Below are 20,540 nucleotides of genomic sequence, written 5' to 3'. Positions count from 1 at the left end.
GCTAACCTCTTACCTTAAGACTGTCATTCACATCATCTATGGTTGCACTTTTACATTCACTTGGACTGGCAAAAGCTCCAGTTTCAGTAAAATCTAAAAGACAAACAGAAGCAAGTACACAGCTGGTTAATAATTCCTCCTGACGCATGAACAAACCGTGATTCCCCATAACAGTACTTGTTTATGGGAATTGTGCCGCTATTCTGAGTACTAGTGCTACCTTGTATACCTGAGGTGATCAGGGCTCAAAAGTGAATAAATGATGCAAATATTGATTCATTATGAACAGTTAGCAATCTGATTGCCTGTTTGTAGCCATCTGGGGCTGGGTTTCCAAGTGGGATGCCTTGTTTCTCTAAGAGAGACCTTATTTAAATAATTGTTAGTCATATTCAAAAATGGCAATATCTTACCTGCAAGAAGCACTGCTAAACTTATCAAAACCCATGTTTTCCAGAGCAGGCAGGAGCTGAACGTCATTTTTTCTGTGGGAGACCAGGGGCTGGTTACTTAACACTTGTGGAGCCTAAGAGCTGAAGCACCAGGGTCAGGCACAAAGCTGTATGTCGGTGAGTGGCTGCTGGTTTGCTGTGTGCCTCACTCCAAGGCAGTGCTACAAGAAGGCATTAGGGGAATGCGCATATTGCCCAACTTGCTGGGAAGCCAGCCAAGAGTTTGCCAGCACAGTTTAGGGAGGGCGAGGGGAGGTTTCTCATCACAGTATTGAGGCAATCTGCCTTCTCTGCTGCTGCCAACCCTACCAGGACATTTTCAGATTAACTGGTTTACTGTAAATATGTTTAGTGTACGCACACTCTTGCATGCTCTTGCTCTCTCCCCACCCCTCCACCCCCTGATCTGTCTATGTTTGTTTGTTTCTCTCTCTCACATACATATAATATATTCATGTAGAAGTCATGGGTATGCCTTACTTACAGGGGTCAACCCTGTATCTCGTGCTCCAAGAGAAAGCTCAGAACATCAAATCGTGGCTAAATAGATTTGGACCAAAGGAGTGTGCTCTACATCCTGTAGCATCCAGAGTTTATCTACTTGGTAAGGAGAGCAAGTTATTGCTTCCAATTTCCAGCTTCTGGGTTGTTAAATACAGATTAAGCAAAGCAGAAACAGCATAAAAGGAAGAAAAAAGTATCCCAAGAACATGAGTCTACTTTCTGTGTGCATATTATATCAGCTGCTGCATGGTATTTCTATTTGTAGTTTTGAGGCTTTTATAAGAGAGCCATGAGTAGCTAGCAAAATGGCTACAAAAGTTCAATCATTTCTATCCTATACATTTACTAGCAGATTAATACAATTATCTGGATAATGCTCACATGCTAGGGGTGTGACTGGCCCCATCTGTAAACTCCAAGTTTGAGTTACAGCCTTTCACCAACAGCCTGTGTTGCAAATGAGTGATTTTGATCACTTAAAGAATCACTGTCAAAAGTAGTAACAAAAGCGATTTTTAATGTGAATTTGTAAAAGTGTGACTTAGCAGAGTTCAACAGCAAAATTCACTCTATTTCTTGCTACATGGAAGAAACATACAAAGGCAAATCGAGTTAGAATTGTTTATAATGATTTTGACAGAGACTGGAGACACAAAAAGGTAAGGGAGATGCTCCTGTTGACTCACAAGGTTTGGAACGGACCCCCTCGCTTTCTAAACTCTTTTTTCAGAGATGAGTCTAGCTACAGTTGGATCCAGACTTAGTCCCAGATTTAGTCAACAGTTTATATCTGATGAAATTAAGACACATGGATATCATTAGCATTAATTCAGCATGCTGTCAGTCACTTACCAAGGATCTGTTTTGAATAAGGGATCTCTCCACCTTGGGTAAGGAAGGATCTCTTTAGTCTCGGGTAAGGAATCAAACCTTGAGACACATCCCTGCTCAAGGAGAGAGCTGCCTGGTGTGCAGTTCAGTTGCAGTTCAGGGAGAACTCACATCCAGTTATCCATCATTGGTAAAAGGTCTCACTGTCTTGAAGAGCAACCTTGAGAGGCTTCCCAGCTCAAGGTGAACCATGCTGCCATGCAGAGAAAGCTCAAAGACAGCTCACTTGGGCTGTCATATTTATGGGATAAAGCAGTTGGCTCATCAAATTGCATACAATGGGAGCGGTATGTGCATGAGCAGCCTCCTACCCACAGCTTCCTTTATTCCTTTATTGGAAAATCCACCTGCTATTCATGCAATTATCGCATGATCAGTGTTCCAAGCACACGAGTTGATGTTCACTGGGTCACTCTGCTCCTTTTGTGGGTTCTGTAGAAGAGTTCTTGTCCCAGCTACAGCTCATGCCTTTACCTCCTTTGGAGCCCATATCAAACTACTGTGGGTTTGGTTGAGGGGGTTCAAGTGTAACCAGGTCACAGCCTGTCACACATCCCACTGCCAAGCCTCCATGCTGACCTTGTCTGCCCAGCAAACCAGCTGGATACACACACACTCCCTCGCCAGCAAACTCTGTAATGGTTGATATTGTCACCACTGGAGCAGAACTGTTCTTTTTGTCTGCAGATATTTGTTTTTGTTGTGTCAAGGACATTCTGCTTTCACGTCATGTGATAAAACACACTTATTTATAAGCACTTTTCCAGGTTTCTTTTTATTTATTTTTGTTTTGCTTGCTTCTTCTAGTTGTAGTATGATATGTTATGACCAGAAGATCCTGAAGAAGTGAAGCCAATGGCAAGGCCTCTATCCCATTAACAAGGATGTATCTTCTTATGCCATCTCAGGGACATCTTCATAAATAGCTATATTAGGACTCTAACACATCCACAAAACACTTCTGTGGCAACATGAATGGTGACTTCCTTATTATTAGTAAAATGCCTTTGTATACATAACTAATAGGTAAAAGTTTACTAGTAAAACAAGACTTTAATACTGAAGGCCAAGGTTTACATTTCTAGGCAGACCAACAGGACCTGACTCCAAACAGTTTACATTTTTGAGTCTGACACATACAACAATCTTTTTCCTTGCAAGATGAGCAACGTGCAGCTGGAAAAATCGTCCCTGTGAAATTTTTGCCAATATATTTCTAAGACACAGTTGCACTTTAATATATTTTCCTGGCAAAATGTACCCAGGTACCCAGCGAAGGCCATTGAGTAATTCTCTAAGTCCTCAGGACATCAGGAGTTACACATAAACCCACTACTTATTTATCTCAACTTACAGTTTACGTATAGCACAGTAGCATGCTAGTAAAGTAGAGTAACTTCTGGCTTGAACAGATAAAAGCTGTTTGTGACATGCTTGGAGGGAATGAATGGCAGCTTTTCTTTAATGATCATCACAGTCAGGCCCTCTCTTTTTACCTCAACACCTGTTTGGGAGACACTGTACAAAGGAATTTATTTAGGAGAGAAACAAGGAGAGGCAGCATCTCTTTGGTGTAGAAGATCTAAGAAGATGCTTCTTAAACCACAAAGCTAGGATTAAGTGACTCTTGGGAGCCGTACGTAGGTAACCCTTCTTTTGCAAGTTCATCCTTGGTGCCTGTTGACAAACTAAACTGATCACAGAGGATAAATGTGATTCTCAATTTAAGTAAACCTGGGTTTAATCTGTAGTCCTTTACAAAAAAAATTGCTTGTCCCCTAATGGGCCAGTATAGCACATGAACACACAGCAACAGCCTCGTCCTCAGCCTGGCTCATATCCAAGCCCCTACGCACAGGAGCTACCCTGAGCTGTCAGGAGGAGAGGCTGTCACCACCTCCAGCAGGAGTAACCAGGCATTGGTACCGATGTTGGTAGCACAGAACACAAACAGGGACTTGTATAGATTTGCTCCCACAGCTTGGAGGGACACACAGCCACCCAGTGGCTACTTCTTTGGTGAGAGACTCCTGGATGATCCAAATTTTAACCTCATGCTAAATATATAGTTGTTGCTGTTTCACAGCTAAATCTATACACTTTTTTTTATTCAAAAATTACATAAAACCTAGTAAGCCATGCAATAAACCTAATATTTTAGAGCAAAAATTATGAAAGAATACTGTATAGCAAAAAGCTAAGAGTTAAAAATAAAAATCTAATGTATTTTTCACTAAGTTTCTATTAAGCATAAGGACCAAACAGTGATCACACAGGTAGTGAAAGACAAATTCATATTACTACAAAATCTAATAAAATTCAATTATATTGGTAAACTAAAATCCTAAAGAGTTTAGAGTTGATCTAAACAACATTAAAAAAAACCACCAAAAAACCCACTCCAAAAGAGAAAAATATGCACCTTTACATATATGATAGGAAAAAGCTTTTTATTTCATGATTGTTGTTTTATAAGAGGACTCTTCTGTTTCAAAAACACAAGTAATTGAAACACAACAGTAACAGCACATATGCAATGAAGGTGATTTAAATATTACACATATGTTAATAGCTTCTATAAAAGAGGCTGAGACAGAGTTATGTGATATTCGGTTTCTCCCGCCATAGCAACCCCCAACTTTATGCAATGCTAACTCCAGTAAGGAAATTGGACCCCAGAATTTCTCATTGTCTAATTAGAATCAAGAGATCTGCTGACCCTTAGTCAGAGTTGGGAAAGTCATCTTCGCCTTTGCCCATGGAAGCTTTGAGGTTCAGCCATTGGTTTGCATTCCTGAGTTATACTTTGCCTTTATCAAAATAACCAAGACAGCAGCAATAAAAAGTAAACTGTATTTTGTTATCCTATGCTGATTAAAAAACTGACTCTGTCCTTTATATCTTAGGTAATGAAACACTGAGGCTTTAAAAAATCAATTTCCAAGAAAATATCCTTTTCTTTCTTTCCATTTAAAAACTAAAATTCCTTTTGTTGAATACAAAGCTGTCAGATTTGAGTTTTGGAATCATCCTCATCATTAGTGGGCTTCTCTTTCTTTCTCTTTTTAAAGGGTGACTGCTAGTGTCAAAACACAAGTTTTTTAGGCACCTCCCATGAGAATTCATTTCTTCCAAAGTGACCGTAACATGCAGTCTTCTGATAAATGGGCTTTTTTAGGTCCAGGTCCCTGTGTGTGAAATAAAAGGAAGAGGAAATTCTTCACATTAAGATACTTCATGATAAATACAATTCAAATCTTGATGTTTTGATATCCATTTCACACCCTTAGTTAAGCAAGCATATTCTGGAAATGCAAGCATACCAATCATTGTGTCTAATGGAGCACCATAATAACCAATAACAAAGCTTAAATGTGGAGTACTTTAGGGCTACAGGAAAAGTGCTTATTATTGACAATTATTAGTTTTAACAAAAAAAAAAAGAAATGTCTTTTGTAAAACAAAACATATCTTTTTTTACAGCAATGTAACTGAAAATTCTTGGAATACAAAATTTATTTTATTTGAATACCGCATACTATGTAAGTCCAAATGCTGAAAGTATATGTTTCATATAAAACTTGAAAGATATGTCTATTATCTTAAAAGACATAGCACACTAATAGATCCATAAAAAGTATCTACTGTGAAAAGTGACAGAATGAGGGAAAGTCTCTTTTGTACTACATGGAACAATCCCATACTAGATAAAGAGGATGACTCTTACACTGTAACATCTCATGGTTTTGCAAGAAATCAGTTCTTGGATATAACCACCAAGATATTTTCCTTTCTGTATATTTCTATACCTGACAATGACTCCAGGACGAAGATCAAAGTTTTTGTTCACAATGTCCAGCAGCTCTTTCTCTGTTTTTTGGGAAGTTCCATAAGTGAACAGTGAAATAGACAGTGGATGAGCAACCCCAATGGCGTAAGAAACCTACAGCAAAAATGACACCGCAGTTAGCAAACAGACATAGCACCTCCGTGGGCAACCGTATGCAACAGAAGGAAACATTCATCTCAGGAAAACTAAGGCCTCTCTTTCACTTCCCATATTTGCACTATCTGTATTTATAGAAAAAAAAAAAGAGAGAGAGGACAAAATGCTGAGGCCTCTAGATAACTTTCTTCCCCATTATCCAGTCACTCCATGCTTGACTCCCTGACAGTAAATATCAGACAGTGGAGGGCTCAATAAATGTCCAGAAAAACAGCCAATAAAATGAAAACTAAATTAAAAGTTCCAGCTTCATGAAGCTGATAAGCTACTAGTGACATTACAATGATCTTGAACAGAACACATCAGGCTTTTCCCAAGACTCCCAAGGTCTTCTTCAACCCCAAGCCATCCCTAAGTCTCCTCCTACTGCAGTGTCTCATACAATATGTATTCAAGGTAAAGCCAAAAGCAAAAAAAAAATCTTTCTGAGAAAAGAAACATCTATAACAAACCATACCTGAACCAGAACACGTCGACAGAGCCCAGCTTTCACAAGAGACTTGGCCACCCAACGGGCTGCATACGCAGCTGATCGGTCCACCTTTGTGTAGTCTTTGCCAGAAAAGGCACCACCTCCATGGGCTCCCCAGCCACCATAAGTATCCACAATGATCTTTCGACCAGTAACCCCAGCATCACCCTGAATTAGTAAAAGAATTTGCCCATTTTACAATCCATTTTACTATAGTCTCAAACAAAGCTATAAGTCCTCTAGAAAACAAGAATCTGTAAGTTGACTACAAATGGCTTGCTGTCGGATAGCTGAAGAAATGAACTTGTCTCATCAAGGTGCAATAGTGACTATAAATGTTCTTTGAAGCCAAATTCTTAAGACAAGGTATTCATTAATTGTGTTTGGTAATCAAACAAATAAGTTCACATTCAGATAGCTAGAGCATGCTCTGCCTGTTTAACAAGTAAATATTTCAGACAATATGGAAAACCACATCCAAAATGAATACAGAATATTGCTAATAATTTTTGGGCTATATAGGAACTATTGAGAGATATTACAGTGTTAAAAAAATTACAAATCAGGCTTTCATGTCTTTTGGTCAAAATCTGAAATTGTGTGAATATTAAATGGTAATGTCTTCTTTGTATTTACAGTCAAAAGGTATGTCAATGCTAAGTTATACATCATTACACAGATGCTGGCACCCAAAACTTCCAGTGCAATATCATTACAGAGACTGTCATGAAAATATGTACTAAAAAGCACATTTCCAAGCCCTAAATATTTATAGTTTAATTTAAACTGTATATGACAGGTATGGAGATGTAGGCAATTACAGGTAATTGAGAAAGAAAGATTACTTCCTCCTAAGAACAGATACTTGTAGATGAATGTTCTGAAATATTAAATAAGGAAGGGCAGATAACCTTCTAGCTGCCTGTCCTGATTGCTCCTCACAAGTGCTGGATATTTTCATTTGGTCTTGGTTGGCTGATCAGTACCTGACAAACCATCTGACTCTTTTCCTCCCTTCCCTCAATTTACTAAATGCTTAAGCTCACTGGTGTGAATTTCAAAATCAGTCTCCACCTCTGCAGGCAGCTTCAAAATTCTTTGTCTACAGGATATCACGTCAGTAAAATTCAACTGCTGGAATGTTTGCATGGCAAACAAAAGTGGAAAGTCAAAGTTTTCCCTAGAAAGACTGTGCACATGCACAGAAGAAAACCTTTAGCACTGTTTGCTTCATTCTGCTAAGAAAGCAGCGAGATTTAAATCTGAATTTCAGTTAGCTGAGCTTGTCCACAGGAACCTGTCCTCTTGGAGTTCTGCTTGATTCAAACCTTAGTTACTGACGGCACAGAAAGTCGCAATGAGAACTTGTGTGCCATCATGACTGCAGAACCGAGTGAGAAGAAGAGAAATGGACAAGTGAAAGGAAAAAAAATACCCCACTCCTCGTTTTAAAGCTGCTGAAAGAACATAAATGCATTTGCAAAGCACGTGCAAATCCCTTTTGCGACAAGCTGTAATGCCCCCGCAGTGCCAGTAGGTGTTGCGGTCGGGAAAACGGTGATAGGAGCAAAATTACTAATTTTGCCAGAGCCAGAGTTCAAAGTACCACCGTGTTCAAAAATATAAGGTGAAAATCCCAAGTGAAATACATGTGTCTTCTTGGATGAACTGATCTGGAGATTAAGACAGCCTTCTATAGCAAGTGCTGTTAAAAATACTCATGAACAGGAATTGGAAAGTTCAAAATGTAAAAGACGAAAGAATTAGTTATTTTCTGGTTGCCGCAATGTCATTGTAAATTGCACAAGTGATGATAACAGTTGTAAGGCCACGGACACATGGGCAAGTTGACCCATACTAAGTAAACTTACCCCAGATTTTAAAAGCTGCAAACATACACTTCAACATGACAAAGGCAAGCTGATAAAGGTACCGAAACAATACAACACAGACCTGAGGCCCGCCAATAACAAAACGTCCACTAGGTTGAAGGTGATAAATAGTTTTCTCATCCAGGTATTTTGCAGGGACAACAGCCTGGATCACACGATCCTTCAGGGTTCTACGCATATTCTCCAGGGAAATGGTTTCATCATGCTGCACAGATATCACAATGGTGTGAACACGCACCGGGATGACTGCTCCATTATTCTGGATGTACTGAACCGTGACCTGGATAGAATAGGGAGAAGGAGGGAGAAAAAAAAAAAAATCAAAGTTGCTATAAAACTTATTACTGGTCTGCATCAAACATCGTACTATGCTATTCCAAGGCAAAATGGTGGCAAAATGTCAGCACTGACATTATAAGGATCACTGCTCACATTGTTGCCAACGTATGAGAAATGAAGCCTATTTTCTCATTCTTCATTTCTCCTGTTCTGAAACGAAAAAAAATTAACATGGACATTCTGATTTTTCTATGAAGTTGTCCAGAATGTGTCTTTTTGGTTGGAATTTCCAGTGAAACTACCAAGCTTCAGAATTTTACACTCAGTGCACCTTCAAAAAGGCCAGCTCAAATCCCTAAATACAACTAAATCCTTTAGATCTTGTGATACTTTTTCAATGAGGTCTAAAGGGTTAAATGTTTCCTCGCTGCTAGGTGGTTAAGCACTCCTAGCACTGTGATACAGGTTAACCATTTTCCAGCAGTATCATAAGCATGGGAAATGCTTTATCTGCTGCTTATAGGTTATCCCGATACTCTGAACAGCATCAATTGCTTTTTTAAAATATTTAAGATTTCTGGAAAGAAAAAGTGTTAGTTTTCAACTATTTGGACTGCTCATATCATTATTTACCTGTGTCTTAGAGTCAGGCCTCAGCCAAGGAAGTTGTCCGCTACGCCTCAGCTCTGCTAACCTGGCATTCAGTTTATGAGCCAGGACAATTGTTAGAGGCATACATTCTTCTGTCTCGTCTGTTGCATAACCAAACATCAAGCCCTACAGCAGGAGAAGATACACTTCAGTCACTGTTAAAAGCACCACAACTAAAGGCAATGAGATTTCATCTGAAGCAAAATGTAAACAGTACCCTCCGGTTTATTTTCTGATGTTTCACACTGCAATGCAAGAAGCCTAAACTCAAATCAGGCTCCAACATGTTACAGTGTAATGAGAAACAAACCACATTCCTAGAATTTTCACTGAAAGCCTGAAAGTTTAAATTCTGAGCTGGAAACCTGGACAAAAATGGAGAAGTTTCTGTGAAAAAAAATCACGTTCTTTCATGGAAAAAAAATCTGTCAGAGCAAAACGATTTCAGGACTATTCTGTCATAGGAAATGTGTTCTTAGCCTGGAAAGGTTGTAGAGACTTTTATGTATGAATATAGACACACTTACAATGCAGCTTGCATCTGAAATTTCAGTGGAATGGGATGTGAGTACTCCATGAAGAATGTACCATTCAACAGCTTACGGCACCTGCCTCAGATTTTCAATGCTATACGCTTCTAGTCAGCTTCTACTGTTCTTCAGTCATCCTCCCTGCATCAGATCTTCGTACGTTAAGTAAAATTAGCAGCATTTTCTTTTTCCTCATTCAGTATATATTGTGATTTAACAAAAAAAAAAAGATAGGAAGGTACTTTGATATAATGGGAAGGGAGCTCATCAAAGTGCCAAAGAAAGTCAGGTATCTTTTTATCTTCTCATCTTACGTAGTATTATGTCCCCATGACAGCATAAAAGCATTTTAATTTACTCCTCAAGGGTTTTTTGAACAATATTAGCTTGGCTCCTGGACTCCGATATCTGCACTTATGGTTCTCAACAGCATTGTCATAAACTAGATATTACTACTAATGATAACTACTGTAAACATTAAATTCACTCATGCTGGCATCAGTCAGGTTATGGAGTTTTTATGTTAGCATCTTTCTCTTGGGAACATACCATAATTGTCTACATGTGCTATTTAGCTCATAGAAATGCAGTTTGGACAGCCTTAATTATGTGGAATACCTATTAAAATATGCCTCTGGGAAATAAGTGAGAATTAAAAGTACTCTGGTGTTTTTGCCTTCATTGTGCTAATGCTGAAGACAGTTGAAACATTGCCTAATTTTTTGCTGTGTAAAATCTCAAGAGCTCTGTGAATGTGAAAAGATCCTTTTTTCATTCCATCTTACATGACAAGTCTGGCTGCAAGATGAATGGTCTAACAAATCTAAAGCTACTCAACGAAAACACGAAATACATAAGCAAAAAACCTTCACTAAGTTCTAAAGGACACATCTTCAGCTACTGCAAACTGCCAGAGCTTTCCTGACTTGCACGGAGTGCTATGACAAGCAGTGGGCAAAAGTCTGCTCTCAAGGAACTTCCAAATATTTTAATAAAAATATGGGGTTTATTCTGGGGTAGCCCAAGAAAGATGGCAGTGTGGAAATCTTCACACCGGTTTTGATTTAGAAAATAAGGCATTAAGATAGAGGAGCTCCTGCCCATGGCAGGGGGGTTGGAACTATATGATCTTTAAGGTCCCTTCCAACTAAAACCATTCTATGATTCTAAACTTTTTCTGTTAAAACAGCTTTGATGTTTTAGATGTGATGTTGTGTCTACCTGATCTCCAGCACCAACATCCTCTTCATTCCTGTGTAAATGAACACCTTGGGCAATATCAGGTGACTGCTGCTCCAGTGCCACTAAAACATTACAGGTCTTGTAGTCAAAACCTGATTGGAAGAAGAAGTGAATTAGCTTTTTCTGTCACAATTAAGGAAAATAACGTGGAAGCATACGACAAAATTTTCGTTCTGAAGGATACGCATTCAGAGCTCAAAGCCTAATTGCTATTTTACCTAATTTTCTGTCAATACACTTGAAACATTTTTTTAGGAGAGGGTGGTGTATATAAGGTTACCTTTTATTGCTTGTTACCGCTTGTTTTGTCTTGCATTGGCACACTGTGGCAAGCCAATTTAGATTATGAATTGTTAACTGGAGAAAATCAGTCAGAAAAGTAAATATTGAGCCTCTCCCAAATAAATAGTATTCAAAAACTCTAGGTAAATTCCTAGGAGCCGATATTTTCAGCAACCGAAGGCTCTGCTCTCTGATACATTATTGGTAATACATGTAAATCAGTATCTGTACCTAAATCTCTCACGGGAGCTCGTGTGAGAGACACAAAAAGAGAAGAAGGCAGATACAAGTCTCACAGTAAACCTGGAAGTGGAAGTTTACTTTACATTACTTTTAAAGACAAAAAGGAAGGCTATGGCAAAAATTTCTACCTGTTCCTATTATTATATTATTACTAACTTGCTTCTTTCCAAATCCATCCTTTTTCAGCACTACGGCTACTGGCAGCTGCTGACCAAACTGATGTTCAGCCAATACGACATATATACACAGCCACATGATCCACATAGTTCACTTGAAGAACACTCATCACCTCCTTTAAGTAGGGTATGTAGGGAAGAAAATTATATTTCTGTGTGCAATTGCTTGGGTTAGCTTTTAGGTTTACTTCTGCATAGAAATCGTTTTTTACTGGGTCGCTGCATCTCTCCTTATCATTTTTGGCAGTTAGGATAAAAAGGAGATTTATGACCTACTAGATTTGCCAGTGTTTTCTGAAAGCACTGCTGTTACGTGATGGTGGAGGTAACCTGCAGATGTGCTGCTGTATTCTCCCACCACAATCTCCCTGTAAATTCAATAGCAATTAAAGGACTGCAGGAAACTTTTTTCTTTAACCAAAAACTTTTAAAAGATACACTTCATTGCAACATTATACTTGGGATATTTACAATGTATGAACAGAAGCATAACCTGGTCTAGTTGAGAGGTGTCCCTGCCCATGGCAGGGAGGTTGGATTAGATGATCTCCAAGTTCTCTTGCAGTCTAGGCCATTCTATGATTCTATGCATGGCAAATCATGAAATGTGTCTGATATATAAAGCATTTTGTCTTTTTATCATTTGTACATTACACAAGCTGGATTTGGACTGCACACTCCTCAATGTAGGACAAGTTGTTCAGAGCTTTCAGAGCATCTTACACAGTGAGAACTTGGAAATTCTAGATGGTACCACAACACAAATATATAATGGTAAACCAAAATGAACCAGGTTTCTTCTTACCTCTCTTTCACACTAAGATGCATCCACCGGCTTGCCAAATAAATAACTAAGATTCAAGTTCTTGCAAGTTTGGAGGAGTGGTAGAGTTTGTAGCCCAAGTTGCAGTTAATTACTCTGGCCTAATACCACAGTTCAAAGTACATTCTGCCTACTCACCTTCATTTTTAATTAATACATGTCATGTTTTTTCTACTTCCTAGGATAAAGCCCAAAAGTGTATCATGTAACACCATGTAAGCAGCTTTCACCTTCACACAAGATATTCAGTTTCTACCATGCTTGCTAAAGCCTATACATCAAAGTGGTGGTGGGCTTGTTTTGTAGTTGCCTATTGCTTGCTCTTCAAGGATTTCAAGAGTTTTTCCACCAACCTTTTGCTGAATCATCATAGCCAATATGTCTGATTGCATCTCGGACAACTCGTTGATAATCCACAATAGCACGAGATGTGATCTCCCCACAAAGCAACACCATTCCTGTCTTACATACTGTCTCTGAAAAGACAGATGGAAACAATTAAAACAGCAGAATAATCCAACCCATAATCCACTCACGACAAATAACTGTGTTTGTGATGGTGGTGATTTTGAGAGATCTACTGGGTATATACAGTGTAAGTCCCTTCTACCCATATTTTTAGCATTATTAGCTCCTTCTACAACAAATTATTTTCATATTTACCAAATGTCTGAAAGTAAGGAAAAGACTAATATGTCCAATTTACAAATGGCAAAGTCAAAACACTGAGCATGGTTCAGGGATATGCACAGATTTTAGAGAAATACAGCACTAAAACATGATTTCTAAATCCACTTAATCACTATAAGATTCATACTGAGACTAAAGAAAATTCATCAGTGATCAATTATTTTGAAAGTAGTTGATTCTTGCAGAAGGAAGAATCTGAAGATGGAGTTTAGTTACATAATACATGAACTGGGATAATAACCTGGGAGTTGATTGTACAACTCCTTCTGAAGAGTTTTCAAAACACAAGCAGTTATGGGGACTGAAAAATTATTATGTTATCTAATATAGTAAATGGGCTTTTCAACAAAACATTTAAATAATCTTTCAAAAATGCACTATAATGAAGCCAAATCTGTTTCTCCCAGGAAAATTCAGTCCACACACAAAATTAACTATCGTACCCTTCAACAGACTGCTTAGGCTTCAGTCTTTATAAGAACTTTTACACTTTCCTCTCCTCTCTCTGCCTCTTGAAGACCATAATTCATATGCAGTTCTTTGAGAGTAAAATGAGTTATCAAATGACAGAAACAAGCTCTTTGCAGACATCATAAAAAAAGAACAGTGACTGGGTGATGTCTTAAAGCAAAGCAGCTAAAGTCTTACCACAAGCAACCTTGGCATTTGGGTCTTGTTTGAGATGGGCATCTAGTACAGCATCACTGATTTGGTCACAGATTTTATCTGCAAGACATCAGAGTTGTGATTCAAAACCATAGGACTCAATACAAAACATGGACTGTTTGCATCACTTTGAATAAGTACATATTTCCGCAAGGAACTCTTATTGCTTATTCAGTTTAGATAAATAGAAAGGCATATGAAACATTCTGCAAGCAAAGTCAGTAGACACAATGAGAAATTTACTTACCCACGTAAACTAATACTGGCTGTAACTTTACCTGCAGTACTCTGCAGTTAAGTGTGAAACCATTGCGTTATGCATAGAATTACCTGAGAGGCTGAGACTTTACTCCCAGCCTGCCTCTCTAACACCATAAGCCAATACAGCATGCACTCCCAACAAGAAGGTTATATTCCACCATCACCTTTCATCTCTCCAAGTGGAAGTTAGAATGTACTTGACCAATCTTGCTGGTAAAACCTGAGAATGTGTTTAGATTAATACAGATAATGCACAGAGCAGTTGGGATAGGATCACCTTCTCAGTGCAGGTCCAGTGCCCTGCAGTAAACTCTGAGTGACTGGGACTGCATCATAGTCTTTTATTTCACCATCCTGAATTTCTATGCCAGGAACAATCTTTTTTCCTGTCCTTGCTCCACATGAAGCGTGCCTCACCTGCATTACATGCATGTCCCATGTTTGCCTAAGTTCCCTTTATGGCACATACAGGGGTATTATGTGCATTCTTTCCAAAATATTCAAGAAGAGTACAGGTAATCCTATATGACTAATTCATCCTCATTTCCCCTTGTGGCACCTATCTGGTACAAAGAACCTTATGTTAGCTTTGTGTGCTCCGGTTGAAATTAATTTATGAACTAAAACCTTCATGAAATGTGTCAAGGGAGCATTAGCCATAGAAGGCAGTAAATCAGTAACGGAAGATTTGATGGGAGGTTTTCATGACTTTGTTTCTTTTTGCATGAACTGTATCATTAGTATCTACAGTATTTCATGGATATTGGTAGATAGAAAAGCAGCTCTTTTGCTCCCCTCTCAGAAAAATACCACAGTAAACATTCATGAACAAAAAGCATAGTCCACATTTGCACAGTGTGAGAGTTTATCTTACAAAACCATTATTCTGAAAAGATCACGATAGGAAACCAGACAAACAGTCCTCCATAGAAATGAATTTATCATCATAAAATAGCATTAGTGAGACTGCTACAGAAATACTAGTTTTTGGTGTTGGTATTCCAAAACTGCTACAGAAATACTAGTTTTTGGTGTTGGTATTCCAAAAATGATATTAAGAAACTGCGGGAAGGCTTAGGACAGACTAAGAAAAATGTTCTAAAATCAGAAAAGTCTGTCTTACAGGATGAAATCAATAAAGGAAACTCTTAAAAGGGTGAGAGCCATTGAAACTATTCATCTAGAGGTAAATAAGATTCCTTGTTCCTTCAAATCTCTAGATGAAAATTGGATATCTTTTTAAAAGCTATGAATGAAATTCAACCATCCTTTACCAGCATGTTTGAAGAATTCTCGCCTAAAATATTATTAACTGTGTATGAAGGTCAGACCTGATTATATATCAGAAGTCCCTTCTGGTCTTTAAAACCCATGTGAGGATTTAAATTAAAATAATAAATTAGAATAATCTAATCTACTACTCCAATAGTATACCTTTAGATTAAATCAGACTGAGACAAATCAGTTTGACGATTCATGTCGTATCTTATTTTTGGTGCAACAGATAGCAGTTCTGGTGCAACTAGATCCAAATACAGATATATCTATAAAGATTGGTAAGAGGAATCTAGCTGGATGGTTGGCTGATTAATGCATTGCATTAAAGACATCTATTTGTAAAGGTCTCTGGTGTAAAATAAAACCAGGCATTCTATCTTTAGCAATGCTTAGCAGGCTTTATGCACACTTCATTCTGTGATTTAGATTTCTCATCTTAACCATCCCATTTGTCTTATTAGTTGCTAAATGCAACAAGATATGTTTGTCCATTATTTCCTTCATCTCTGGAAACAGGAAAAGCATAATGGACCACCTCTGGTGAGGCACTATCATCTAAAAATATTATGTAATAAGTAAGAATTGTGTTCATGCATACCTTCACGCAGTGAATTGCTGTCCAACAGGATAAATATTGCAAAAGAGATGCCTAAGATGATGATTTCTTGACTGAGAAGGAAAGTGTTAGATAGCCATGAACTCTTTTCACAAAATCTAATCATTCCACAGACTCAGCCTAATGGCAGAGGTGCCAATCAGCCATAAAACAGCTCTTGCTCATTATAAAAGGAATGAATGAGTTTAGGGGAGCTGGTGCTAAACCCTGCTCAAGTGGCCAGTTGTCAAATTGTTAAATAAAGGAGGCATTCAATAACCAAAGTGATTAACAATAATTAGAAGGAGCTTCAGAGTTTTCCAGATAGTTGGACCTGAGTTTGTTTTCTGAGTCAAGACTACGTAAGAGCCTAACACTAGTCATGACATCTGCACAAACACATACCCCCTCACACACCCCCCCCGCCCACCACCCTGCCCCCCTGAACAGCAGTAACAACTGAAAATTTAATTCAAAATAGCTCTGCCCTTTGAAGTACAACAAACAGGTACAACCACCAATCTGGCTTTGACAGTCATTTGATTGAATTCGACTGAACGTTTCAAAAGGAAAGGCTGATTTCCTTAAAAATATAATCATTAAAATAAAGTTTGGAATTTTTAATGATAAGTTTTTATATAAACAGAATAAATAATTTTAAACTAGAATGTGAAAATATATATTTAAAATATGATAAACTGAGCAATTGTCTTTTTTTTTTGTAAAAAAATAACACAGTCAAGAAATGCAGATACTTACTATGAACACTTCATCAAAAAAAATAAGCTTTTGACCACAAAAAGTTTAATTAGAAAAGCTTTGAACAGCTGAATTGTGCTTCCTATTTAAAAGGCTCTTGAGTGCTAATTGATAACTACAATGGCACTTCAATATGAACATTGCACTTTTAAAATATCTTGTACATCTCTTTGTTAAATACACAGTTTATGAAGTATGTATATTGATAAGTATATTCAACATTAGATCATTAGATATTAAGTATATACAATGTTAGATACAAGACACGCAAGCATCAGCTTGTTAGAAATATCGCATTTTCTGTTTGTTTGTTGGGAGGGGGGTTGTGATTTTTTTCCTGTGATTATTCAGAAGACAAATGTGTTCTTAATATGGTTGAAAATCTGAGGGCACTTTTAGCAGATGTTATCTCTTATGTTTTCAAAGACATCCCTTGATACTTACTGGAAAACTGAATGACATTCTGTTTGCAGGCAATTCCACCTGACGTCACATCAGATAGGGGAAGGAATTAGTCCTAAGTGGTTTGGCACCTGTAAGACATTGTGGGTCAGAGAAACACACAATGCCTTTCACGGCAGAGTGAAACCACTGTGCAGCATGGACAGACACTACTGGTCAAAGCGACAAAAACCAGCCATCTAAAAAAAAAAAAAAAAAAAAAAAATTTTTCTTAAAAAAAAAAAAAAAAAAAAATATCTTTCTCTTCCCATGCTGCTATCTATGTCTTTTAGTATAACGAAATGAAGAAGTCAAGTGTAAGTCTTAAGGGAGTTTGAAATACACTCCACTGAATGCCAAGATTAAAGACCTAGAAGTCCCACATTTTATACCTAAATGATTTTAAAGAATTTGGACTGAGAAGATGGGATAAACAGTCTTCTACAAAGTGTTTGGGAAGCATAGGAGAGGTTTTTTAATTATCGCCATCTACTGCTTCTATGGAATTTAGGCTTCTTAGTGACAAACAACTCTTCAGCATCTCACAAGCATAATGCAGTTCTCTGTATAGGCTGCTCTGTTTATTAAGAATGAGGTCTCCATTAAAGCATTCAGTCTTCAGCTAATATAATCAGGACAACTCAAATTTCCACCAGACAAAGATCTGGTTCAGGACCTTCACATAATGCCCTCTAGCAAAATTATACTACCATACACAGATGAGAAATAATCAAGAACACACAAATTATCCACTTGGTATCAAACACAGGAACTCAAAATGCACAGTAAAATTCCACTGCTACTGATAATGTCAGAAGATGAACTACATCCTCAGACACTGGGCCCCATTTGAAGAAATAGCTAAGATTTTCCCGAGCGATAAAAACCTAATGGCTTGTCTACACCTTTCGGGTAGTATCACAGACAGGGAAAAGGAGGGTTGACCAGGATGTAAGGGTGATCAACCTGCTGACAGAAAATAGAGCTGCTGCTGAGACGATGAATGCCTATTGCTGGGTCGTGTTTAGGAACAAGAATTTGCTGGACCACCCAGAGTTACATCAACCTGGACTCCCTGAATCTGGAAAATCTGTATCTTTACTTCGTGATAGGCTTTTGTTTTTCCAGTACCCTACATGAAGACCTAAGCTGTTTAAGAACCTATAAGCATCACAGTCTTGAAAATGTCCAAGTACATTTCAGTTTTCCACTCCCTCTACAAAAAGCCTCCTCGGTTGCCACTTTGCATTGCACAGTGCTCAGAGATTTGGCAATCTGTGCCAGATGGAAGGCAGGACATCAATCTAACAAGTGGTAACACTGTTTCTCAAAGGCCTCCTGAGTGTTGCTGTGCAGAAGGGAAATAATGTTCACGCGGCTTAAAATTAGAAGGCTTACTGAGGGACCATAGAGTGTTTGGAAATAAAGAAAGAAACTTGAATGAGAACTTAAAAACGGGACAAAATCTACATTAAGACACACGACAACGAAGAGAGTTGGTAAAGGAAGGAAAACAAGGGACAAAACTAAACCTGAGGACTTGATTGAACCCTTCCTGTCCAGAGATTTATCAGTTACTGCCCCAGAGGAATCAAAAATAATTATTAGAGTAGCATAAATTGTGACCTGTCATCTTTAGAAATACCATCATCGTTTAAAATTACCATGTTGTATAACGTTATTTTTCCTATGAAACGCCATTGCACCACACAGACACTGGATATAATTATATATAAATCTGAGATGAGACCTGTGTCCCAAGGACTGAACGTAGTTGTCATTTTCTAATTGTGTTACATCAGAAAGAACCCCAACTGGCTTAACCTGATGTAGGTGCCTTGGCATTGACAGAGGTGTACTCAGTTGCATCAGCCGTGGATTTGATCTATAGTAATAAGTTAATATTATCAAAGAGTATCAGAATTACAGTTATAAAATTCTCATAGCTGACTTTTTTATTCTCTGCTGTGTTATTCCACCCATCGATGGGTGCAGACCCAAAAATATCTTATTATAGCAAAAGGTACAGGATGCCAAATCAGCTTCTAAAATAAATACACTTTTCAAGACATCAAACAGTCTATTGTCCCCTGGCTTCACTTGGGGGAACACTTAATGTTGACATAAGGTACATATTTATGGAAGATGAACATTTGTTTTTGATAGAACTGAACTAAGTTCTGCTGGCCATACATGAAGTTTAGCAAATAACTGTCCACTATTTGCTTAAGCAATTCCATATATTGCATCAGATGATGGAATGGGAGGAAAACAATCAACTTTGCCACGTAGAGCTTCTGGAACCATTGATTTTTAAAAGCTTTAAAATAGCCTGCTTAGAGATACTTCTGTCATGGGTGACAGTTTCAGAGCATAGCATATATGCAGGACAGTTTCACAGGGACCATAAAGATATGGAACTTGAGAAGCAAGCTATGCATTCTCACCCATATGTGAAACTTGAGAATATCAAAGATATAGCAGAGTCTCCACAGTAGTACCAAAAGAAATTCAGATGAAAAGGAAGGAGCAGCTAACATAGACCCCACTGCCCTTCTCAGTATAACACACAGGCTGCAAAAGCACATAAACTCCTGTTGGAAGCAGCCTAGTTATAGCGGTTCTACAGCCTATATGGACAAGGTCCAACAGAAAAAAAATAAAAGCACCTTGTTACAAATAACTTCCATAATAAGATTAATAGTCGCTGAGTTCTTCTTCAGACCTATAAAACATTTTAAATGAAAATATTATTCTTTCTACGCTTTTGCCAGAGCTGGTTTCTTACCTGGATGTCCTTCTCCCACCGACTCCGATGTGAACATGAAAGCCCCTTCATCATTCAGTGTGTAATCACATAAACCATCCACTGGCCCATTCATGTTTATTGTGCTTTTCCTGATGGATTATTATAAGCAGTGGTTGAAGAGTTCTGCGTTTCGTGCCTTCTCTTAAAGGAAAATGTTCTGTAGCAGCAGGACTTCTGCTGTCTTCTGTTGCGAGCTCTTACACTAACTTGAGTTTCAGTGTGTGAAATCAGCATGTGTTTGCATCTGTGTACACACGCAAGGAGTATGCATGTGCCTGGAGTCTGTATCCCTACCTAGCCTGATCTGTCAGTCCCTGAGCTGCTCCTATATATGGAAAAGTGAAAGTGCCTAGATAATCATGTGAGAAAAATGGAAGAGCCCATTTCTTGGTAGGGGAGTTGGTTAACTTTAGGATATTTCACCAATTAACTCAGTTCTTGGAAACATTCTGAATTCAATTTGTGCAAAATTGGTTATCGTAGCAACTCAACTGAGCATGAAGTAACGCAGGAGTACCGGTGACAGTTCAGGTCAGCTGCTTCTTCAGTTTGTCTCTCCCCTAATTCTGGGACCTATGTTGTGCTTCCAACTGTGTGT

At 38.2% G+C, this 20,540-nt stretch overlaps 1 protein-coding gene across 1 annotated transcript; it reads right to left on the bottom strand.

The window, feature by feature from the left end:
- Positions 1 to 4,283: 4,283 nt before the first annotated feature.
- Positions 4,284 to 20,241, bottom strand: LOC104268912 (S-adenosylmethionine synthase). The gene is made up of 9 exons (XM_009871133.1): positions 19,922 to 20,241; positions 13,782 to 13,859; positions 12,797 to 12,919; positions 10,899 to 11,011; positions 9,130 to 9,273; positions 8,279 to 8,497; positions 6,311 to 6,493; positions 5,657 to 5,790; positions 4,284 to 5,035 (listed from the first exon to the last, which is right to left on the bottom strand). Exons 1-9 carry the CDS (start codon positions 20,013 to 20,015, stop codon positions 4,933 to 4,935), a joined length of 1,191 nt encoding a protein of 396 aa, XP_009869435.1. The 5' UTR covers positions 20,016 to 20,241; the 3' UTR covers positions 4,284 to 4,932.
- Positions 20,242 to 20,540: the final 299 nt, after the last annotated feature.

This window comes from Apaloderma vittatum, unplaced genomic scaffold, assembly GCF_000703405.1.
Source record: "Apaloderma vittatum isolate BGI_N311 unplaced genomic scaffold, ASM70340v1 scaffold40736, whole genome shotgun sequence".
In the NCBI taxonomy this organism is placed as follows: domain Eukaryota; kingdom Metazoa; phylum Chordata; class Aves; order Trogoniformes; family Trogonidae; genus Apaloderma; species Apaloderma vittatum.
This window is presented reverse-complemented; position numbering and strand designations above follow the sequence as displayed.